Source organism: Chelmon rostratus, chromosome 22 (assembly GCF_017976325.1).
Source record: "Chelmon rostratus isolate fCheRos1 chromosome 22, fCheRos1.pri, whole genome shotgun sequence".
In the NCBI taxonomy this organism is placed as follows: domain Eukaryota; kingdom Metazoa; phylum Chordata; class Actinopteri; order Chaetodontiformes; family Chaetodontidae; genus Chelmon; species Chelmon rostratus.
This window is the reverse complement of record NC_055679.1, coordinates 15,988,225-16,013,914: the sequence shown is the minus strand read 5'-3', so window position 1 is coordinate 16,013,914 and position 25,690 is coordinate 15,988,225. Positions and strand designations below refer to the sequence as shown.

Here is a 25,690-nt window from a genome sequence, read left to right as displayed (position 1 = left end):
TGCCCAGCCCACCTGGCGGGTTATCCGCTGCAGAGCATCCAAGTGTAGCCAGGCCAGCTGATGAGAGCAGCAGCCATAATTACATGGCCAGATTGAATGTCAGCTGCTGAACTTGGATGTCGGGGTTTGGCCACAACTTCACAGTTTGGTTGCATATAATGCACAAATAAATAAACACGGGACACACAGAGGTCCTCAGAGGACATTTGTAATTTTGATTGTGTCTTACAGGCTGCATCGTGAGGATTAATCTAATGAACAAGTTGGACAATTTTATTCAGGAGTTTGGTCTCTCAGCAAATCAGAGATATACAATAGAAAACATTTAATAGGTGACTGTTACTGAATTATTTTTGTCTTAACAAAAGCAGATGAAAGAACCTTTATTTTGACCACAATTTTGTGCTCTCTGCCATCTCTCTGCTGTCTATCTTTTGGAGTTTGAAAGCCCCTCATCAAATGCCACAGCAATCTTGACCAAACTGAACCACACATTTAAGCTCAAAACCTTTCAAAGCAAATGATTTTCTTTCAACACCCCCTGCCAGATAGAGCAGCGAAGTGATAGTCTGAACAAAGTGTCCAAGGTCCAGATGGTGTTCTGTCAACTACTGTTCAAAACAGTCGTCAATAGTCATCTTTCTTGAGCCATAAAAGCATGGAAAGGGTAGCATTGAAAAGAAATAAATAAATAAAACAGTGACACACCAGGAAAAGGCCCTCGGACCACGTCGGAGGGAATCTGTTCTCGTAATTAATGACTCAAACTGCTGTTTCTCATCCCGGCCTCTGTTCATTCTCTTGACACATTACTAGCGATGCCGAAGCAGATAAACTCTCAGTGTCAGGATAATAAAATGAGTCTCACCTCTTGTGGCGGCTGCTGGCAGATCTGGGGGTATCCTGAAACAAAAAGGAAAGAATATCTTCAGTGCAAAAACAATAACTCAAGGCTCTTAACTGCACCGCCTATGCTTTGAGGATTTAAACGTTTATTTAGAGTAGTGTTATTCCAAAAAGGTTTGGACTCTGTAAAATGAAAATTAAAACAATGCAATCATTTGAGAACAAACTTAACCATTTCACAAAGTGTTCCTGAGCCCATGTGGTAACATCCTTTCTACAGTCATGTGATCACAAAGTGGTGAACCTCGCTCCATCCTTACTTGTGAACGAGTCTTTGCAGGATGCATGATAATGGAAAACATTAAATATATTGTCTTTGCTCTGTTTTTAATTGAGTACATGTCAAAAAGGTTTAGCAAATTTTCACTTTCTGTTTTATTTGTTTTACACAGCATCCCAACTTTTATGGAATCGGGGTTGTAGTACTGTAATTTCACAAAAGAAGTATATAGAATGAGTTTTCAGGTATCATCTGTTGTGTTCATCTGCCTTGGGTTGTGTTGCTTCACCAAAGAAGATAAAACACAAAACCCCATCCACAGGATATGAGAAATTTATCAGGAGCAGCATTTATAGAAAGCCTTTAGGTTGTGTGTGAACGCTGCTGAGCTGATATATAGATGAGCTTTGTGCATTTAATAGTTCAGCAGGAGCCCTATGGCCTCAAGGTGTGGAAGGCAATCTTGTTTTGCAATATGGAGGTGCATGTTTATCTTCTTTTTCCATTATTGTATGATCTAAAGGTTGTTTAGATCTGTGCAGCAGTGACGCTCCAATAAAGTCGCCTTTGGTAAAATGGCGCTTCGTTCAAAAAATGAGGTGTGTGTCACAGACGCTGTGAGATGAATACGCATCCGGTCTTTCCTAAGGTCTTGTGCAGTGAAGGGTCCCGGGTTTGATTGAGGGGCCTTGGCTCTGCTGCAATTCATCAGTCAGAACTCGGCTTTAGCGGGTGAGGGGAAACGTTGTGCCTGACTCTTAGCATGCGCCGGCCTCTCCGTCTCACTGACATATCATCCATTACCTGTGGATGAAATCCCGGCCTTCATCTCTTCCCTGGCTCAGGCCTGGATAGATTTACTGAGATGGAGGACAGTAAGAGGGCAGTGTGCAGCAGCAGCAGCAGCAGCAGCAGCAGCATGTCACATGCTAAATAATACCTCATCTGTGCATAAGACTAGGTTCAAGCAACACCTGGATTCAAGAGCAAATTGATAAATTTTGTTTTATAAACTGGCATTTTCCTGGATATGGAACAGCTGCCATATCTGCCCTTGAACAGCCAGTTCGAGCCTTATCTTATCTATCTTAGTCTTATTAGGAATTTAGTCAAAGGCAGACAGATGGTGCTACTCTACAAGTGTACTGTACTCCAATATCAGACTGGGCCTGAACCCATTAACTTCAATCCAGAGAGGGACTTCAAATGGAAAATCAGAGCCAGAGAGAGCACACTGGGATTACAGACGGCATAGTCTGAGGATTAGACAAAGTCGGAAAGTCAGTGTCATACATCTAGGTCACAAGTAAAAGTGTTGGCGCTACTTTATATTAAGGTCCACATATTGACCATTAACTAGCTGCTCATTAGCATGCATACAGCATGCATTCAGGTCGTGGTCACGCCGGTGAAACACAGCTGAGGTGCGAGCCTGCAACAGGAGCAAAACTCCTGTCTAAACCAATCATTACGTAAAATAACGTTGCCATAGAGACCAGGTTATGCTGACACTATGGCAGATAGGATTATTATTACAAACCATCATATAACTGTATTATATAATGCTAGTTGCACTAAGGTGAACATAACGCAAGAGTAGTGTAAGTAGCAGTAGCGAAGTTAAAGGACCTTAATATAAAGTGTTACCAAAATATCTTTCATTATTTAGCAATTATTTTCTACATGAACCAATTGTTTAGTCTATAAAAGGTAAAAAAAAATAGTGAAAGATGTCCTGCACAACTTTGCAGTTGATTTCAGAAGTTTAGAAGTAATTTCCAAAAAGATTTCTGTCATCGATCAGCAGTTTCAATGAATAATTTGATAATTATTATAATTATTCAATAATAATAAATCAGTAAAGATAAGAGGTGTAAGGCCTTGTAAGATTTAGTTGAGATATAGTTTTAAATGCAGTTGTAAAGCCAGGTTGTCTGTAGCAGAGCCACCAGTCAATACAGATGTAGAGAAAAAAAATGCTGTCTAAATGTAAATTTACGCTCTTGCTTCCACAGTCTAGTGTAACTTGAATAAACAAACAGGATTCTTTGAATTGACCTGGAAACCCAGTCTGCTGGCGTCCAACCGGAAACCTGACTATGTAGGAAATAATTGTTTGCTTTCAGGTTTCTCCATAAATTTTAAAACATCTGTTGTGGAAGATCCAGCACGAGCAAGTTTGATATTAAACATCCACTGTCCAGTTGACGAGGCTCTGTGGACGGGACTGATTACTTTCTGAGGTGAAAAGGGGTTGAAATATGGGTCAAAATACCAATATGAGGGAAGGTCACGGTGGTCAGCAGACGTTGTGAGGCTATGCCAGTCCTCATTTGCACACTGTGATATGTGCGGTCAAAACAACAGAGCAAGACTGATTCAAAAGCGATGCTGAGTATAGCCTGCAGAGCTAACGCGGGGGGGGGGGGGGGGGGTTATCTGCCGCACTGGTCTGGTATAAATGAAATCCTGGTTTTATGAATAAGCATTTGTCCAACCACAGGAAGTGACAAATCAAAACTTCAGAACGACAGTGACATGCAAAATGTCTCAAGAGTAATCACAGACTCACCACATCAGTCAGTGATGAGGCTGTTTGTTGCAGGACAAGAGAAGCAGCAAATCAAAGGATTATCTGAGTTTAAAACAGCACTGTATGCATTTTACAGCCCGATTCCTAAACAACTGGGACGCTGCATAAAACATCAATAAAACAGAGTGCGATGACTTGCTGATCCTTTCTGACATAAACTCAACTGAAAACAGCACAAAGTCGATATATTTAATGTTTCACCTCATCTGCTTCATTGATTTTTGTAAATATCTGCTAATTCTCAATTTAATGCAGCAACACGTTTCAAACAAGTTGGGACAGGAGCAACAAAAGACTGGGAAAGATGTGGAACGCTCCAAAAACACCTGTTTGGATCATTCCACAGGTAAACAGGTTGATTGGTAACAGGTGATAGCATCATGATTGGGTATGAAAGGAGCATCCTGGAAAGGCTCAGTGGTTCACAAGTGAGGATGGAGCGAGGTTCACCACTTTGTGAACACATGATTGGATAAAGGATGGACTATATGGACTCAGGAACACTTCAGAAGAACACAGTCTGCAAAAGATTCTGCCTTTATTTATGTTCTACATAGTCTCATAGCTTTTTTGGATCTGGTGTTGTATTTTTATTTTTTATTTTGCCTTCACATTTTAACAGAATGAGATAAATTACTGAACCTAATTGTTTTTTTTTAATGGCCTCTATTCACGAGAACCTCTTCAGTGTTAAGTTGCACTGACTGTAACTTAACTCTGAAACACTGCGATATAAATAAAAGCACCATTTCTGATCTGTTAATAATCACTTGCACTTTGTCAGCATCTCACGCAGTACCACAGTCTGCAGAGCGTGCTGCAGACAGCCTCAGCTTGTTACACTGAGGCAGCAGGTCCATCCTACTGCAGATATATAAATAGAAAATGCCATTTATATGTCCAACAGGGCGCCACCCTCACTAATCTTTGCTGAGACTCCATCCACACGGAAAAAAGAAACATGTCTTCTAACATTAGGTGTCATTAAGGACATTTTATACTGTGTTAAGTACTTGATAGCTGGTAGAAGAGACAAACTAATAAGTATCAAACAGGTTTTAATTATATACAGTAGCTTGCAGGCCATCATTCCTTCTATTACTACAGGGACCCTGAGGATAAATTGATCATCCTCATCCCTCTGTGGCTGATACGCAGTCGAAATTCTGAAAATGAAATCACATCGTGTTTGCTGAAAACATCCCAGACTTCATTTGCCACACTACTATTGCACCTTTTGGCAGTGTTTCACAGTCTGGGATATGAATCTGCGAGGCAAGGTCAGCTTAATTCATGTATGACTTCTTCACTGCACACAATACAAGCCTGGGCAACTTTATTTATCATGCTTGAGCTGCGCTGACAGCTCCCATAAGCCCCGCCGCACAGCTCAGAGCAACTAAGAATACAGAGAGACAAATATCAACAATAAAACAAGTACTCTATCACTCAGCTCAAGCAGAGTACGACTTGATGTGCATTTCTGTGTGTACCTGTACCTGCAAGGAACACTTGACAGTTCATTAAATTTTAAACCTCTCTAGGAAGGCCATCTCAGTCCGTGAAAAGGTGATCTTTGGCTTTCCATCCAGCTGCCCAACAGCAGTCAGAGTACGTCTCTGTGCAAAGCTGATAAAGATCAAAGTTTTACTGGAGGCATTCAATAAATTCAAGAGACAGAGAGAATATGATCAAATAAGCGTGTTTGATCGGCATTTAGAAGAAGCAGACCGGCCGAATACATAAACCAGCACATCTGAGCTACTGGAAAGTCTCTATCCTGGGAAAGATCACTGGAAAGTCCTGAATATGTTTTTATGAAAACATCTAAAGTGTTTCCCCATCACTTATTAATGCAATTTATTTATAACGTCCACATTTTGGTCATAATAATTACGGGCTGACGTAGCACTCACTGTACCTTACTGCTCTGTTATTATAGTGCACATGCAGTTTTGCAGTTCTCTCACATGCCACTTCAATTGAGATGCTAACCTCATGTAGCTGTCTGAGTCTTTGATTCTGGATGAAGAAGTAGGTGTCAAAATGCCAACCTGCAACATAAATTGAAGGCTGAAGATGAAAACAAGACGAACCTTCAAACTACAGTGTAAACAGCTGCAGAAAGTTAACCTCTGGCCATCTTTCTGACACTTTTCTGGCTGCTTAATCTGCTCACGTTTATGTTTCAAATGACATCTGAATTAAGTTCTGCTGTACTGTCACTGGTTTGCTGTAAAAATTTTGGTTTTCTCACCAACCAGCTCAAGCATTTTTCCTGTCAAAGATCAACACTGGTGTGATTAAGTTGGCTTATATAACAGTGATCCTTTAAATCTTGAATCAACAGAGGTGTGAATTTGATCAAATATTGTTTCAGGCAACAAGATGAAGCTCCGTTTGCTGCGAGCTCGGGGGCTGCTGCTCCTGGCTGGAAACGCTAGTGAGCGTTCCCATGCTGTTCAGACAAGATGCTCTGCACCAGCACAGTTTTTTGGAGGGAAAGGTGGTAATTAAAAATGCAAACCAGGCTTGTTAAATAGCGCAGGATGGGAATTGTGAGCAGTATGCATTTTCCATGTGAAACAGAGGCAGAAAAAGACCTGAACTGCTTTGTTGTGAACCTGGCGCCACATTAAATGCAGATGATCCGGAGGAATGTTCCATATGCTTCTGGCTGCTGGATCACTGAAACAGGTTTCAATGCATACCAGAGAGAGGTAAGGCCTGATAACCAGGACCACATGCCTGCAGAGGGCCTCTCTGATCAGCCGTCACTGAGGCTGCACATAGCAGATACATGTGTCCTGTCACACAGAAATACACACACACACACAAAGCTCACATCGGCTCGATAAGCAAATCTAGATGGAACACACTTTCACGGAAAGAGATGGAAAAAGGACATCTTTACAGAATTTAAAACATCTGATAAAACATTTCACATCCAAGATCCTCCGTGGAGTTTCCATTAAGTCTTCAGCAGCGAACACAGAGGAGTTACAGCTTGTTTTGGTTGGGAAACGCTCTGAGACCTGGGGAGACTTAACGGCCCTACAGCTCCGAACAGAAGTCGAACTGAGCTCCTTTTTAAAAACTTTCTGTCCAGATAACTAAGAGGCCCGACTGGATGCCGTATATCATAACGGGCCTGACATGGCAATTGCTTGCCTCCCCGGTGATAAATGGGGCCTGCGAGGAACGGCACATGTTTGGGATGCTCTGTCTTTACAGACGTCTAACTGACAGCTCTGTAGTAAATCCACTGACCACACTGGATCCCTCCTGCTCTTTTTTCTCCTGGTCTGCCTCCTTATGAGCCCCCAGCAGAATATGAATGTCAGCTTTATATGAGTGACAGTGAGACATCTGATGGTTAGTTTCTGCATTGCCACATCTGGTCTGCATTAGGCCTCATATTGTGAGAGGAAGAATAGATTCAACAGGCATGAATGGACATACTCTGAGGTCTGAGAATCTCTCCTCTAAATGGACGAATTGTGGGGAAGCAGCAGAAGGTCCTATTAAACTGAATGGCTCGATGTTTGTTTATGCGTAGACTACCTTATGTAAATAGCTGAACCCTTGGCTTTTCATTTCTTGCCCGTGCAACATCTCAGCAGGTGCTGTCACAGTCTTCCTGTTAGTGCGGTGTTTGTGTGCACATTTCATACACAAGCCCTCGCTTCTCGTAAACAGCCTCAGTCGGTTCCAGCCCAAAACAAAGTAGGCCTGCTGATGCTCAACAGCCCATCTGGAATACAACTCCTAGCTACATGCACAAGAGGTGCCATTCAGCGACGAGCCATTTGATTCGTACTTTTTGGATTCTTTCAAATAGCAATCTTCACATCGATCAGAAGACGTTCTACAGAAACACACAGTGGAGGTTTCAGTCGTTGTTACACAGCTGGACGCTTTTCATATCCTTCACGTGCTCAGTTTGTTGGTGAAAATCACTCTGTGTATTTGAGGAGAATTTAAAATTACACTGCTCTGCTGAATATGAACCACTGCTCTCGACAAACTAGAAAGACTCAAATTACGAGCGTGTCGATTCTGATTCGGTTTCATTTTGACTAATTCATTTATGCCCTCGCGCTATAGACGCCTCCTGGACTTATTTGGAGGGAGAGCAGACTGTCTCTGCATGAGTTCACTTCCATCAAATAAACACAAAATTACTTGCCAAGATTAAAGACTCATTTTGCAGACATCAACAGTCTCTGACTCACACGGTTAAGAATCAGACACCTTATACACAAAGCAGATGAAGTGTATGAAGTTTCATGACTGTGGCTCTGAGATGTGTGGACCTGAGCTGCGAGTGTGATACAAATACTTTGTTTCTGCTTGCGTTTGGTCCAGCAGCTAATGATTCTAATCATTATCTACAATTCTAATGACAATTTGCTTAACTGATTCCTCATTTAGCTTGTTCACTTTACAATGACAGAAAACTGAGAAAGCCATCAAATACTCACATTTCAGAATATGGAACCAGTTAATATTTATCATTTTTGCTTTATTAAAGACTTGTATGATTAATCAATGATCAAAATTCCTTTAGCTGCCTTTTAAGTTGATCAGCTAATCATTTAATGGGCGTGCACTACGTTTCAGGAATAAGCAAATGACACCACCAGAAACCGCGAGAACCATCTGTGCAAGTAGCTTTAGCAGCATTTTAGGGTGTTTCTTTTTGCTTTTAACTGATTTCACAGTGATGATGAAATGCCGAGACACCTTTGGGTTTTGCATCACTGCAGCTTTTCACACAAATTCGGCTCCTGAGCTCTCTGGGTGTCTCCTTGGGCAACAGTGCCTCTGTTTGGCAGCAGCGATGTATCAATCTGTACAAAAGTCTGCTCGAGTGAAGTGTGGAGGGAAAGCAGAACATCACGCGGGTCTCTGGCAGACAATACAGACTTCACAGGCACTGCTGCAGAGACATCAGGTCTCTTCTTGGTTGTTGGAAGCCTTTTTTTGGTTATAAATAAACTATTAATTCAGTGCTCCTATTGCACATTGGTTATCTAAATCCTGGACAAACACACCCAAAGCTATACACATCGTTAGACACCACCAGAAGTACAGTAAGTGAGAAAATGTTATGAGTCTGCTCCTTCCTCCGCTCATGTCACTTCTTACCAATAAGTGGCCACTGGCAGGGTCAGCTGTCATGGCCTCGTTCTGGAAAGTGTTGGCCTGAACCAGCTCCTCCTCCTGCCTCCGCTCCTTCTCCCCTGCGTCGTCATCATCCAGCTCATCCAGGCTCTGAGAGAGGAAGAAGAGAATATTGAGAGGAGAAGAGACAAACAACCATTAGATAGCGCAGTCACAGAAAATACGCTTACATGCAAGTTTATATAGCTGAGAAATAACCTGGGTCTTGCTCATTCTGACACAGCCCTGTAGCACTCGCACATTTGTCAGCAGTCACTCATGAAATGGGATGCAGCCTCAACTTAATACGCTATAAAATAGCTTTTTCTGAAACAGGCCCGAGGTTACTCTAAAATCTGCCTTTATGTGCAGCTTGTCAGTAATCTAATTTCCTCACTAGCCAGGCCGTAGTTCTGAACCTTCGCTCGTTCATTTTAAGTGTATATTTAGGATAATTATTGTTATTGTTTGTAGACTGGCAGTGCAGTTAGACCACATTCTGCAGAGAGAAATGTTCTGCCTTGCCATGCAAATGCATCTAAAACAACCACTTTTTCATTTTAGTATTTTGATTTTATTGTTTTGGATACAGAGATGCAGTATTGATGTTCCCTTTAATCCCACTACAGTTCTGCCTCAGCTATACTTTCCTGTTTTTTTCTCATGCACACGGGCTCTCGTAAAAAACCCTGTTAGAAACTCGTTAGTTACCCTTAAACACAGATGAGAAAACAGCCCTCTCCGACAGAAACCTTGCTGTGCTAATCAGGTTTCTCTAATGCCTTCCTCTGTTTTTAAGAAATCAATTTTCTCATTTACATGAAGTAAAGAAATCAGGTCCTGGCATCAAGCCGACAGCAACCCGGTCACTTCAGTGCATGCTGATGCACTTACAGATGCGTGGTGACAGGCGAGGTCATTCCCACCATAACAGCGATGCTGACCTCTGGCTGAACATGTCCAGGGTCTCCTTCTTAATCCTCTTAAGACATGATCACATTCACTTCCAGGAATCCCTGAGGAGCTACAGCTCAAACACTACCAAACACTAGATGGACTTTAGTCAGGCAACAGGAAGACAGCCTGTTTGAGGGCCTTTCACCTCCCGGGGACAGTCAGAGGGGATTTCTGACCGGTGGAATGTCCCTTGAAAAGACAATAAAAGACATGTACAAACATACAGAGAGCAAACATCCTTTTCAGATGAGTCGGGAGTTAGCTTTCATTATTGAGGCAGAGATTCAGCACATGGCCTGGGAAGACCTCCAACTTTATTCCTTACAACGTTAGCTATGTCGTGAAATATGAGCATGGCCTCAGCTTCCTATTTGCATTGCTTTACAGCGATCTGCGCGGCGGAGTTACTGGGTTCATCTGTCGGGAGCGGTGAAGATGCATTGCATAAACACGGCTCAACATTAGGATGGATGGTTGGATCCTGACAAGAGACAGAGATCGGAGCCAAACTCCCAGAGGGTCACAATGCAAACCAGCCTTTCCTGTTTCGCGCTGCAGGGCGAACAAAAGGTGCCCGTTCAACAGGCTCTTTAGTGGTAAAAATAGCCTTACAAGGTTAACAAGGAATGCAGTCATTTGCAAGGCCTTTCCTGCCAAACGGTTTATCAGTTGTCCTTGGGGAAAATCCAGCTCCTTTTCTTTTTGACTCTCACTCAGTCCAGTGCTAGGGCTCTCCTCCTCCTCCTGGTGTAACTCGCCAGCCCTCTCTCATCTTTAACATGCATGCACACAGCGGTGGGTCTAATAACTGGAGCATGCCCTGCAATAAATACCACTTTATTCATGTCAGAGAGGTTTTGTTTTCCATAGTTAGCGGTGTTCTTGCATCGGATTGTGCTATTTCGTACTTTAATTGTATCCATATATGTGCATACCCACACGAGCCTACACATGAAATGTTTTCTTGCAGCAATTTATGGTTGCTAACGTTTCAAGATAAAGACCCAATATGTGGGAAATAAAGGTCAGAGGTTTTGGAGTTGAATGAAATTAAACAGAAGTTTGTCTGTGTCAACACGTTGTGATTTGCGCAGTGACTAACCACTCTGCTATGCACCAAGTTGCCTGAAATGTGGAATTGGAAATCTCAAAGTTTATTTTGGATCGAGATGTAGCCCGTTTTGCCCTCTAGTACTCCAAATTGCTGTGCTTTTCTTCTATTCCAAATAAAGGGAAAAGGGGGATCTGCGTGCAGCCATATAAGGGATGTTTTTGCTCCTGACATCATCAAAATGAGCCTGTCTTTATTTTACTGCCCAATTTCTTACCTTGGACCATAGAAACAAGCAGAGAAGGTGTGGAAGGATGAATGAGTGATGCTGTGACTGATGTTTTCACTTTGAAAGAAGGATACAAAGCACCAATCTTTAATATCTCTGTTAGTGGTTGAAGATTTGGGATTATATCATTATAACTCGGGTAAATAATGATGATGATGCAAAGTACACGTCAAGTCTGAGATAAGAAACATGAGTGTGAGCTGAGAAGAAGCAGCCAGACTTCCAGAATCCTCTCTGCTTCCTGTTTACAGCAGGGCCAAGTGTCAGGGGCTCACAAGAGTGTTTACTTTAGTAAAACAAGTAAAACACATATCCTGATGTGCTCCAGCCTCAGCAGTAACCACGTCCTCCACTCCGCCTATGAAAGAAGCTACATCAGTGCAAAGATACACGGTCTATTGGAATGCCTGTTGTGGCTGGAAACTCTCTCTTTGTGCAGGAAAATGATCGGTCATCTATTCTGAACCTCTGGCTGCAAATATCTAAATTCATATGATTCCTGCAAAACAGCAGGCGGTGTGGTTTAGTTCCCTGCCCTGGCATTTGCCTTTTCAGTGACCGTCAAAGTGATGCTGTCTCATGAGTGAGCTGAGTACATTGTGTGGCAGCAGCAGGCAGATAAAAAAGGCTAGAAATTATGGGCTGCCAATGGCTGATGTCACCCAAACTTTCAGCAGCACGTACACTCAGACAGGGCCGGGTTACACTGAACAATTTTGCAGATGGCGTTCATGCAATCATTTATGTGAAAAGGGGCAACTGTCACATGAAGCTTTAAAAGTACTAAGTAAGACGTGATATTCCATATGTTTTTTTTTCACTATGAAATAAGCTCTGACAAGGGTTGGAGGACATAAAGTTCTTGATAATAATGAAGGGGTTCGTTTTGCAATCAGAGGTGAAATTTGAATAAGTCCTTCTTAGGTTTCCAAGTGAAACTTGCTGTTCACTCTCCCCCTTATTGCGTCACATGCCTGCATAAAAAAAGATAATGTTGTGCAAAGAACTTCAGCAGCACTGACACAGAAGTCAGTTAAAGCTACTGTGGCATCCATGGCAACCAGTGGTGGAGCACTAGAAACATATACAGGAAGATTACCACTAGGCCTCTAGCCAGCAACTGAAAGACTTACTGCACAACCTATGAGCGCTTACTGAAAACATTGAATTTCTATCCTCGATTCATAATTAAATAACATGTTTGATCTTTTGGCACAGACTTCTTGCAGTTTCATTTGATTAGAAATCAACATAATCCATATTGATTAGAATACATATAAATCTCAGTTGGTGTTTGTAAGTTTTTTCAGTATTTTAGTTACTAATAGTTGCAATAAATGACCACACACTGTATTGACATACGTGGTAATTATTTAACATACCCTCCTTAAAAACATATGATAATGCAAATTAGTCCCTGGCAATATGAAACAAAGCATATATCATGACAAACTGTCCCAATAACAACGACTGTATTAATAAGTATATGTTAATACCAGTACATCCTACTTAGTGCTATGTTACTTTATGATTCATTATGGTCTGACCAGTTAAAGATAGCAGACTTCTGGATTGGTTGTAGCTGTTTTACAGGTATAATATGTTACATTTCCACATTACAATGTCCAAAAATTAGCAGTGTGATATACGTTTTTGAGTTGCATACATGCATCATCCCAATGCTTCTGACAATGTTCAAAACCAGAGAATCCTTAAGTTGATCCAAAGTGACGGTGTTTTATTTAGCTGCCTGTCTTTTTCCTTTACCCTCTCTAGTTTCTACAATGTCCGGGGAAACACCAGATGATACATCAGAGAGTGAGGAAGGAAGTGGTATGATGTCATTACATCAACAAGATGGAATATTACCATTATCACAAATGATTTTTTTTTAATAAAAAATTATAGTGATATTATCAGGAATTATATGATATGGCACATTCCTGCTTGCAGCTAATGCATTAGAATGAAATGACGGGAATAAACAGTAAATATCATGTGAATAAAACTTTACCATTGATTTCTGAAAACCCATAGTGACAGACATACTGTGCTTTTAATTCTAAGGAATTCAGAACAATTTATTTATTGCAAACTGCAATAAGAGTACATTTAACGCTGGTAAGAGGTGTCGTTAATTTGCTGAAATTGGTTGATTGTCCAGCCCTCTTCTTCAAAGAGAGCCTAGTTAAGATCCAATTTGAACATGCATGCTGCCTTGTCACCCTGCCAGTGCCCTGTCCACTTAGTCCTCAGATTTATTTCTAAACAAGCAAAGGGCACCTCCGCCGGAGGCACACTCTTATACAACAGGCTTAATGACCTGTGTGTATTAATCACCTGCCACTCGCCGCAGCACAGTGACTTCATTAAGATGATCTATTAGAGAAGAGGGATGCTGGCACACTGATGCCCGGTGTCTTTTAATCAGGAGTGCCAGTCGGCTCAGACAAAAGTAGCGGCGGGCACAGCGCTGCACTCAGGTATGGCAGAGATCAAAGCGAGGACATCCACCCTGGAGCTGCCGGCTGATTAATGTAACACTACAGACTGCCAAGGTCAGTGTTAGGTCCAGGAGAGGTACGTCAACTCTGAGCAGGAGTGAGACATCATTTGACAGCCTCAAAAAGGTGCGACTGGAACCTTTCCTATCTGTGCCAAAGGTATCACATTTAATCCTGCAAACAAAACATATTTCCTATCACCTGCTGTGACCTTTATCCAAAATATAAAGTATGCTTAATCAAAATATCATCAAGAGTTTCTGGTATATCTGAAGTGGAAGACACTTGCTGCCTACCCCCGTTTTATTTTAGCATGAAAAAACGAAGACTGTGCTCTGTTTTTCTCCAACAAACTTACAATTCGGCTTGAATTGAGGCCAAAATGGGAGCATGCAGTGATTATGGTAAACAGACCAACACGGAACCGAGGAAGAGGAGTGATGAGAGGAAGAAAAACAAAAAAAATTCCCAGCAAAAAAAAAATAGAGCTGGACATTCTCAAGACGTACCACCATTCCATTGAGATTTATCACCATTGTCGGTCCCTGTCTGGTTTCATCCGCGCTTTCCAAAATCTGATGCCTTTTCATTTGTCCCAAAATTGCACAACAGGGTTTTTTGTGAGAGGGTTGTTTGGGGACAGAGTCGAGTCAAACAGCGTACAAGACGTTCTCAAGAATCAAAGCTTGTATTGGCCACAAAGCCCCGGGTTGCTTTCTTTAAAATCGTGTGTTTATCAAGTGAAAGCTTTGCACTTTTTGGCTTTGAACTTGAAGTCCGCTTGACCCTTATTTTGACTCCAAGTGAGACGGTAATATTTTAATCATCACTCAGCCAGACCTCAAAATGAGTTCGCTGTACACAGGGGGTGCAGTAAAAAAAAAAAAAGAAAGAAATTTCGACAAACAAACAACAGGGGTCCGGCTGTGATTGTTGACCCAGAGATAGCAGCATCAGCATTCCTCTGGATGCGGCAGACGGAGCTGAGGCCTGAGGGCAGAGCCGTTTGGACTCAGCGGGGCTGGGCAGAGATCTCTGAAAAAGCTTTAATACATCTGTGGGAAACAGCCCTTGTTGCTGTAAGTTTACCAAACTTGTTCTCTGGTCTAAAACCTCCACAGTCGGTTGGAACGAAGCAGCAGCTTGGACCCGGCTTGTAAAGAGTCTGGCTGTGGGTGTGTGTGAGGGGTTGAGAGGACAGAGGAGTATTTACAGCTTTGGGGAGAGGGGTCACTCTATATAAATTAGACTTTACACTCCAACACCACAGACCTCCACAGAAAACCGCATGGCCCCCGATCAGAGATGCTGGGCCTGGCGAGAGGTCTGAAAAAAGAGCTGACCGATGCACCAGCAGATTTCACAGCGATATCGGTGTCTGCATGTATGTTGCAACAAAACTGCAGCAACGACTGGTTTATTGGCAACATTTGCATGTATATTTTACTTGTTCCCATTTCAAGCATAAATATCAGGGTTTCCCACAGCATAGTGCTGCACAGTCTGGTTCCAATTTTTATCCAGTCCAGCATCGGTTACATGCCTGAGGCGCAAGTTTTGATTAATAATTTACAGTTGGGTATCATCCATCAACAGGACCACCAGAACGATAGTCATACGTATCGCACATAATCAGGTCATGTTACGTTTTAACAATATTCCCCACAGGAACTGTTTTCTCATTTGCTTTGTGATATACAGCAGCAGTGGGCCAAACCAGTGTTTATAGAAAGCGGTTTGTACATTCTTTCATTTACTGTGATAGAGAACAACTACCGCAGTGAGCAGAAGGTTTGCAGTGGAGATATCGCTGTTAGGTGTGTGTTACTGAAACGGAGACGATTACTTTGACGTCCTCGATACCACATCTTATCAACAATGTCCACCGGCATCAAAAACGTGTAGAAGAAAACACAAGTAGCCCATGCTGACCTATCATAACTACATTTTCGAGGAGGCGTGCATCCATAGAATATGCTACGGCTTATTCCTATGTGCATTTTGGTGTACCGCATCAAAATAGGTTGGTGGTTAATTTCACTTAACAGGCCATTTTCAGCCACTTCTGCTCCGAGCATGAACCATGGTCAATACTAGCTGACAACAATAACAACTTGACCTCTATCCATGTTTCTCTCATAGATGACTACTTCTTCTTCCTCCTCTTATCGGTGGTTGGCAAACAACTGCAATTGTTTCCAGTTCACAATCTCTACTTCTTTTGTAATTTTGCATCATTTCAGAAGTATGCTTTAAATTCGTAGATAGATATAGAAACAAGGCTATTCATGCAAAGCCTTCAAACAGCTTGCTGCGTGGCTAAGAGATCTTAAACATGGATTATAACACAGTGGAGTGTATAAAAGGCCAGTGGGAGACCTTAAATGATCCTCTTCCCTGCCTTAAACAGACTCACTGCAGCCCCACGCTGAGCCTCTGACCTTCAGCAGACCTCAATGGTCTTGCGACTGTGACCCCTCCACATGCACAAACCCACGGGCTTTAAGAGCAACGGCAGATTACCAAATTTTAATGAACACCACGAGCACTGTGCCTATCTGAATATCAATCCAGTGAATCACCATATCAATCTGAAAACAGTAGTTTGCCTGTCAACCTCAAGGTGCAAAACAATCATTAAGAATTCAAACCAGGATCCAGCCTTGAATGAGTTCTCAAGTGCTTATTGAAGGCATTAAAATCAAGAGGCAGATGAAATTAAGAGTTGCAGGTAAGCAACACTTAACGAGTTGAACAGAAAAACCAAGGGTTACATGACAGGCAGCGTAAAACTGTAAGACATCGCTAATGGATGACATTAACTGGATTTGTTTAATGCCATGGAATTATTCGAGATCATGGAAAATTGTGTAATTACATGGTTTTGCTTTGGATCCCTGATAAATATTTAGCCGGTGGTTGGATTTAGGCAAACAGCTGCAGAGAAAATGCCAAACCTGCTGTGCTTAAGATGGAATTCCTGCCTTTCAAGATAAAAACCCATCACCTCTATTCCTGCCAGATTTGAAAACACAATGTGCTAAATATACCTAAATCTTAGTTACGCATCCATGACAACGGAGGTAAAAACGTACAAAACAAAGTCAATGTCCCGCTGTATGAGTGCATGTCAGTCAAACATTTCCTCGACCGGACCAATGCCTGTTTTTGTGTTGTGCACTCCATTTCCTCCAGGCACCGTCATCCAGACAGCAGTCCTGTTGTGCTGATTTATCGTTTTTGTGTATTTGCTTAAGCCTCCTGCTCATAAACACTGCTGACTTGCTTCTCAAAGGAAAACATGCAGCTTGTAGTTACAGCCCCATTAGCAAGTCAGCCATTTCTTTTTTTCTAGTGTTTCATCAGGCACAACACACACACATTAACATTAATGTGATAGAGGCTAAGAACAAAAGAACATTCACTGCAATTTTACTTTATCTCTTTAACTCTGTCAGACTCAATAGTGGCTCAGTTTTTTTAGGTATATTTTTGACTAAAAATTCTTGTCCAAAGATGTTAAATATAACTTGTGCATTAAATATCTTCAATTAAACAGATTTAAATGCGCAGCCATAGAAATCAGAGACTTTCACATATGCAGCCAAACTGCCAAAAATAAATAGAATTGATGTTCACAGTAAATGATTACCCCATTCAAGCAAGTTTCAAGAGTCTGCCAATTGAATTTCTTACGGTACAGTAATAAATATAAATCACTAGCTGCCTCGAAAATCACGAATATTGATCATTTATCACCAGAAATGTAGAAACTGAGCCAAAAGTGATAGTCATTCTTATAAATTAAAGGGATATTTATGAGGAAAACCAAGTGTAAATGGTTTAAATAAATATAACGGTTAGTGAATATAAAAGAGCATTTTTATATGGGAAATTTGATGGATATGGTCTGCAGGGTAACACAAATGTTCAGCCATCCTGACATGCCCATACTGACACTCATCCTCTTAATACATGACATTGAGTAATAACTTTCTCCCTCGGTTAGGACAAGAGCTTTGGGCCACCTTGAGAGAGGTACGATAGCTTTTACATCTGTGTGTACTGACCACAGACCAGAATGGTTGTAACTCAAGACAGATAGACGGCGGGGGCAGGCTGCCGGTGACGGCTGCTAGAGCGTTTATCGCGGCGGCCTCTCCTGAGTCCTGTGTCCTGGTAATGAATCCTGTTCCTGCAAACCAGCAGTAATGACGGGGTGCATGCTGTGTGCCGTACACAGGCCGCAGGGGGAAGTGGTCCTGTGTTTTGTCTAACCCCTAATCTTGTTTTCGCCCCGGTGCTGGCATGCGCACTTCTTCTTCCTTCCTGTCCTGATGTTTTTTGCACAGCACGGCACAAAGCATAAACTCACCAGTCCTACCAAACCACTGCACAGCGGTTTTGTTCCAACACTTTTACTACACATATGTTTGAAGCAGAACAAAGGCGATGACTAATCCTGTTGTTCTCTAGCTTACGCCCATCATCCAAATGCAGGTAGGACTTAGAAAACCACATGAGCAGCTAAAATTCATACAAAGAGAAGAAAAAAGGATGAAAAGCAGAGGCAGCATCCACCATTCTGCTGCTTTTGCATGTCTTCCGCTCAAACCATCTAACGCTACATTTCTGTGCTGATCACTAGAGGACGCCGTGTACTGTAAACTAAGGTGTTCAGTGTCTTCTTGCAGCATGAAATAGAAGAACTTTTGGGTACACAGGTACATAAATCTGTTTAAACTGACCTGCTCCTGGTGTTGTTTGGAGATCTGGAAAATTAAATCAAAGCTGATAACGCTAAGCTTCAAACATTATTTTGAATTCTGTACAACAGAGATCTCACCTGAGTGCATGTACTCTACATCTGACTGCATGCATGTTCACAGAGATGAACAGGAAGCAGATCTTGACCTCAAAGTTATCTCTTCTCATGGCCGTTTTATCATCAGGCTACAATGTGACCCCTGACCCCGAGCTGTGGCTGGCAGCCTCTCCATAAACTTCCTCCTTGGAATGTCTGGTATCTCCCCATGTGTGCAGCCGATCCTCGCCCTGGCCCTCAGCGCGATGCCAAATGGCTTGTTTAACATCTGGTCTCCCAGACCATTCTTTTATTTTACCCACATAGCCTCCTGAGTGCGTTGGCCCTTTTCTACCTTGCAACCTGGCATGGACTGGACTCGCTCATGTGGCAAAGGAGAGACAAGACCAGCGCTTAGACAGAGAGGTATTGTGTCAGCAGACCCTTCTCACGATGCACACACCACAAAGGGAAGAGATATCTTGGAGCGTTGCCGCTTGAGGAGCAGAAATCTGTCCCGCCTCTCTGCTGATTGGGTTTATCTAATGAGAACGAGACAGTCAGAGAGCCAAGTGCCATTCAGTGCTCGCTGCCTTTCTGCTGGGCCATCGTGTTTTTTGGCTGCTGACGCTGGGTTTTCTTGGCCGAGGGCTCGCGCTCATTCAGCACTCCAACAACTCTGGGACTATTCAGGTTTCATAGACCTATCAAAAGAACCACAGACATGCTGGGCAGGAGTACAGCCAGGTCCACGGCATCCAGGAAGCTACGAAAGTGGCAGCAGTAACCACAGTGCAAATGGATTTCACACATTGTCGGAGTGCTCGATGATACTGCTGCCCAACATCCTCAAAAACGTAGAAAGTGTAGATTATTACAAGCAAAATAAACAACCCATCCTATATGCTACAATGCCACACAATCTACAATTATATACAAGACTGGTATGATACCTGGAACAAAAATGGTCCTGTGTAATTACACTGTATATTCCAGTATTGAAAATAATTTATGAAGAATGGCTCAACATTGTCTTTTATATGATTTTTGTAAATATCTGCTTCTTCTCAATTTAATGCAGCAACACGTTTCAAACAAGGTGGGACAGGAGCAACAAAAGACTGGGAAGTTGTGGAATGATCCAAAAACACCTGTTTGGATCATTCCACAGGTAAACGGGTTGATTGGTTACAAGTGATAGTATCATGATTGGGTATGAAAGGAGTATCCTGGAAAGGCTCAGTGGTTCACAGTGAGGATGGAGCGAGCTTCAACACATGATTGGATAAACGAGATTATTACATGAGCTCAGGAACTATTCATTCTGTTTTTATGTAAGTTTTAACGCCCCAACTTTTTTGGAATCTGGGCTGCAGGTGCATACTTTTCAAAGTTTTGCTCCTCTGTCATCTCAGACACAAACAGGTTTGCAAAAAATAGATTTCACTATGACTCAGTGTTTCACCTTCACAAATAAACCCAGCCTGTTAAATTGAGGTTATGCACGTAAATATCTTAATAGGGTGGATTACAACATGCATGGTAATTGCTTCCTGATTTGCTGCACTTGTATTCCAAAGTGAGTCCTTGTTCCTGCTGATTACTCTGCTGATTTCTGTTCTCTTTAACTTGGGTTTGTCTGTCTCAGTATTGGTGGTGTTGTGGGTTATTCTGTGATGTTTATGTCGCATTCACCATTTCAGTTTTTACTTTCATTTCAGTGAATTGGTTTACCGATTCTGATGGAAGAAATCAGTATAACAGCATCACTCTCATTTTGAATTGAATGAATATTCTTTATGGAGTAATGGGAATATGGGCATTTGTTATATGTAATTCAAATCTGGTTGTGCTTCCTGCAGATGGTGTAAGAATGCAGTGCAATATATATGATCACAACTATCACATTATGCACCAGATACAGCTAATGCATGTATGCCCAACTTAAGAAAAAAATATCTGTGAAGCTACAAACATTCAAAGTGTTGTTTGGCCAAAAACAGAGTATATTTTTCTTCTTTCTTTCATTTCCACCAACTCTTTGTGGCAACTCAAACAACATAACATATTTAGTTTTCTTCTCAGACTCGAATAATGACAATAATCTAAACCACGGTTTGACAAGAGCCAGAATGAGAATCAATAAAAGAGAAACAACCCTAGATACAAGATGTGGCTTACTGAAATACTGATGCCTAATATGCCCACAACACGCCCCTGTGGAATAATAGAGACTCCTCTGCACAGCACAAAACTCTATAAATGAGACAACCGTACCTGCTGAGTGACTGATTAAGACAGCTGTTTAGAGAACAAGAAGTGGTGAGTCAGCCTCGCCCTTAGTGTGTGTTTGTGTTTGTGTGTGTGTTTTGAGTGACTGCTGGGCAGCTGGAGAGCAGTAGCAGCCGGAGGGCACCTGATGGCAGTGCTTAACCATCCTGTTTCCTGACCAGCACCTGAACAACACACCTGGCAATGAAAGATTTGCGGTTGTGTCACGTCTCCTGGCAAACACAGGTGCTGCCATCATGGAGTCTTACAGGAGAAAGATCAAAAACAGTCCTGAAAACAAGTGTGGCTGTGTGGTCAGAGCACATGTGCCTGTGACGCTGTATGATTTTTGTACCAAAATGATCTAATAAGCATCTTACTTTTGATTTATTTTGTTGCTTCCTTTATTTAATTTCTTGCTCTTTTATTTTGTAACAGCTACTGTCCCCTCCCAAATGGTATGAACCTGTAAACTGCTGTTTTTTTTAGTTAACAAGACACAAACAGCTTGGCTTAGCAACAAGAACGTGACAATCAGACACTACAGGTCGTTCAAAATCAGCCAGATTTACAGGTGAAATTTCCTGTTTCTAACTCTTAATCATTTGCATGCTCCTCCAATAAAGGTGACAGAGGGTCTGTTATCTCACCTGAAAAATCTATTCAATTCAATCATGTTATGCAACATTTGGTGGAATAAAATTAACCAAATAAGATCAGCTGGGATTAGTACCTGCACGTTTGCATCTTTATGTCTATAAAATAGATAATTTCCATGCTTGCTTGTGTTATTTTTGAGTTCTTTGTCATGTTCAAGCTTGGTATTAAGGCTCTGAGATGCAGGAAATATCTGGCACCAGTTTATAACAAATTTAACGGTACAAACATTCCTATAGGAGGCACATACTTGAGGCACAAGGGAATGTTGTCTCTTTGAAAACAGAGGCCTGTCAAATTCAGAATCCAATCAAATACCAAACAAAGCAGACTGTGGTCTGCTCAAGATGCCAGAGCACTTGGGTGTCTTAGTTTGCTGAGAGCCTTGATCCAGTCATTAGGGAAGACTGGTTTGGAAGGCAAAGATTTCTCCTGAGATTATTTCCTTTTTGTCATTTAAAGAGTCTGGAGAGGAATTTCTAAGTCTAAATCACAGCCTAATTAAGGAGATAGTGTCTTGTAGAAGCAAAACAAATACCTCTGGCAAGCAGCATACCCTGCAGCTGCAGAGCAGGTCACAATTCAATTATTTTAGGCGAAGCATCTCAAAGAGGCAAAGAATGCCTTTTTAAAATCAAATCTAGCAGTGGGATTAGGCTGCTTTATAGGAAATAAATCATCTTCTTTGTCTTGTTAGCTCTGGCTTGTTTTGCATTTTCCATGTTTTCCCTTGTAGTCAAAGACTGGATATTTTCATACCTATAATAATTTAATAGAGAAATGCCACAAACATAAGGTACTTTCACCAGATCTTACATTAGTGAATACATAAAGAGACACACAGTAAAAACTAGTCTGAATTTGTAATGTCTTTATCATTAAGACCATCTGCAACACAACCCCTTGACCAGGCATGTCAAACTCATTCCATAAAGGGCTGTGTGGCTGCAGGTTTTTGTTCCAACCAAGGAGGAGCACACCAGGCCAACCAATCAACATCAAGGGATCACTTAGTTATCAGCTGAAGACTGAGATCAGCTGATTAATTGATTCCAGCCAGGTGTGCTCCTCCTTGGTTGGAACGAAAACCTGCAGCCACATTGCCCTTTATGGAATGAGTTTGACATGCCTGCCCTAGACCCACAGTGATGTCTCCTTCACTACACAAAAACTGAATCCAGCTGTTCTAATTCCTATAGCACAATCTGTTGTTTAGATAAAACCCAAACCTTTTTTGAATTATTGGACGTATGTGCCGCCACAATGATACAGTAAGAGTGAGTACGACCAGATCTAGCTATTTAAAATCGTCGTTCTGTGTTCAATTAATCTTTTGTTTAACACCTCCAGTATTCTGTGTGCTGATACACTTGTTTAAGCATTGCATTGCCACTTAACACTGCATTCAGGGTACAGTTGAGCCAAGTTGAACTGTTCTGTCGGACAAATATTGTTTTGCTGGAGCCTCCTGCCTTGAGACCCCCACAGGGATCTCGTTGAAATGAATAAAGGTACTGCATTTTTTGCAGCAGTGCTAACCTTGGTCTGAATATGGCCTCAGTTCATCGCTTGCAAATGTGTTTCTGGTAGGACATGTGCAATTTAGAGTGGCCTTACCCACATGCCCTAAGCCCACATGTCTTTTCATATTAAATCAAATGAAAAAGTGCCTCTTAATATCAGGTCCTTAGCTCCCATCGTATTGCACAACAACCTGCGTGGCTGAACCCATATGTGGAATTCACAGTTCAGCCCAGTTATAGCCCATAGGAACAGCTCTTCCAAACAAACAGCAGACTGAGTACCATCTACCTACCGCACAGCACAGCAGGAGAGGGGCCTCTGGGACTACAGTAGCTGTGACTGACGTGGCTTAGACAGAAAAACAATGAGTGGAAAACACAGGGAATACTTCTATTTAAAGCCCACTTCTGCCAGCCTATTCTCCATGCCGTACCATTCCTCCTTTTCATTTCTATTCATGATGGCTCCTGTTGAGAGAGAGACCATTCCAGATGAAAGAAAGGCAAGATGGATGACAGACACATAAAAAAAAAACAAGAAAAAGATTTACAATCAAAATAAAAGGGGGGTGACACCCTCAGAGTTTCCTATTCATGAATAGCAATTTGTGGTGAAATAAGATGTTAAAGAGGCATGCTTCTTTCAGCAGCCATGTTTAATAGCTGCACACATGTTGTGAGACCACAAGACCGACAATAACGTCACTTCCACAACACATTCCTAAACCATTTGGTACCACTTAAGACCAAAAGTATGCATTGTTTACAATTGTGCACACATGTATTCCTCTTATAAACCAAAGCAATTAAAGACTGTTCAAAGAATTTATTAATTTGCCATTAAAAAGTGTAAAAGTGAAGTCAAGGTGAAGTAGAGGCAGGTGCCTTGTGGATTAAGTCTGACTTGAGCTATCAGGAAAAATGGCACAACAGCTTGACCTACTTCAACAGATGTGATGCAACGAGATGAGGCGTTAATGACCTCAACATAGAAACAAAACACAACAACAAATCACGAAGATGTAAACAGAAATAAAGGACAATGAAGCCTGTAATGGAGGTGTACAAAGGGAGTATAATCTAGTTCTTAGATACTAAGATAATTTAAGTGCATATTCCTTTATGTAATAAGGTTTCCTTCTATCCTGCTGCACTTACATTACTCAATTATTCAACTAAATTGACATATTTGAGGTAGTTGTACTTTATTATCTCCCTTTTCTGCTACTTAATACTTCTCATCCACATGTGAAACAGGAACATTACACGTTCTACGCCACATTTATCTGTCAGTTGAAGTTACTCTCAACTTTGCAGATTAAGGTTTTATATATAAAACTTTAATCTTCTTAATATAAAAGTATTGTTATAGATTGCACTGTTATAGATTAAATGAGCCAACAGCATAAAGTAGTTAAAATTAGCTACATCGCCACTTGCTACCACATTAAGGTGCTGATACACTAGAATAACAATAATATATGTATAATGATATTTCACTGTTAAAAAGGGGTCATTTTTCATAAGTACTTTTGATACTTATAATCACATTTTGCTGGAGATGAGCCTGTACTTTTACTTGATTAAATGTTAAACACCGTGCTTCTTTCACCACCCTCTTTTCTACGTCTTTGTAACTCTTGCGAGCTCTTATAAAAACCCAGTTACGTGTCTGCAAGGCTACGAAATTAGGTCTCTTCACAACAATCTATCTTAACGAGGTTCAGTCGCTTTGCTGATTAAGGATTAAGTTTCTCGTTTACATGACAAAGGCAACTGCACAAAGCCGACAATAACCAGGTTATTCAAGTTCCTTCCTAAGTGGAGCAGTAGAAAAAGATTTGACAGCCCATAACCAGCATTCAGAGCCACAGGACTTTGGCAGTACTTGAGTTGAAAATAATGATTTGCAGGCGAAAAAGCAACAAATGGAAATGAGGACAGAAGAGAAGGACAGAAGTTTTTTGTTTTTTTAAAACATATCAATATGAAAATTAATAAGAGCCACAGTAGCGATGGTGTGTGTGCGAGTGCAAGTCTAGTTTTGGAGCAAAGGGTAATCAGTCTGAAAAAAGGTGCAGCACTGAGCCGTGAGCCAGGTTCCAATATCAGAGGAATTTCAATGAACTGCGAGTTGATCCCCAGAGCCACGGCAGTGGGACACTCATCAAGTTTCTGCGGGTTTGCTTTGGCAGGTTACGCCACATTCTCTCCAGAGTCAGCTCTTCTCGCCAGCAGAGATGAGTAGCAGACACTTAGGAAAATAACCTTTTTTCTCCCCCCCGTGCAGCTGCCGAACATGAAAATTACATCTGGTGGAATGATTAAACTTGTGTGGCCAGTGACCAATCCGGCCAAACCAGACTTGCTCTCCCATTGCAGAGCACAATATAAAGTACCGCGTCCAGGCCAAACCTAGAAGATGCTGTGGTGTTGACTTTGCACGGAGAAGAATGCACGGTGTGAGATTAATATGACAAGACAGGCTTCTGGTCCCTGAACAGAACCAGCGTTCAATAACTGAACAGATATTATCTAAGGCTTCACAATAATCAGACTTAGACACTGGTCTCATTTCACTGGCAGGTACAGTCTTATCTCACTTCGACAGGCTCATACTGTATCAAAACATGAGACAAGTGAGTTACATTTCTTGTGAACTGGTGGGATTTGTCTGCATGCCATACCCTCAGGCTGAGGACAAACAAAGGATGTTTTGCCAAGATTGGCATTGAACCAACTCCACATA

At 41.6% G+C, this 25,690-nt stretch overlaps 1 protein-coding gene across 1 annotated transcript in view; it reads right to left on the bottom strand.

Annotated features, from left to right (window-relative positions):
• pawr (PRKC, apoptosis, WT1, regulator) overlaps positions 1 to 25,690 on the bottom strand; it is a 66,502-nt gene that overhangs the window by 13,858 nt on the left and 26,954 nt on the right. Inside the window, exons 3-4 of the mRNA XM_041964117.1 lie at positions 8,871 to 8,996; positions 869 to 903 (exon numbers count right to left, since the gene is read on the bottom strand). Coding sequence (XP_041820051.1) covers positions 869 to 903; positions 8,871 to 8,996 — 161 coding nt within the window. The remainder of the gene's footprint in view (positions 1 to 868; positions 904 to 8,870; positions 8,997 to 25,690) is intronic.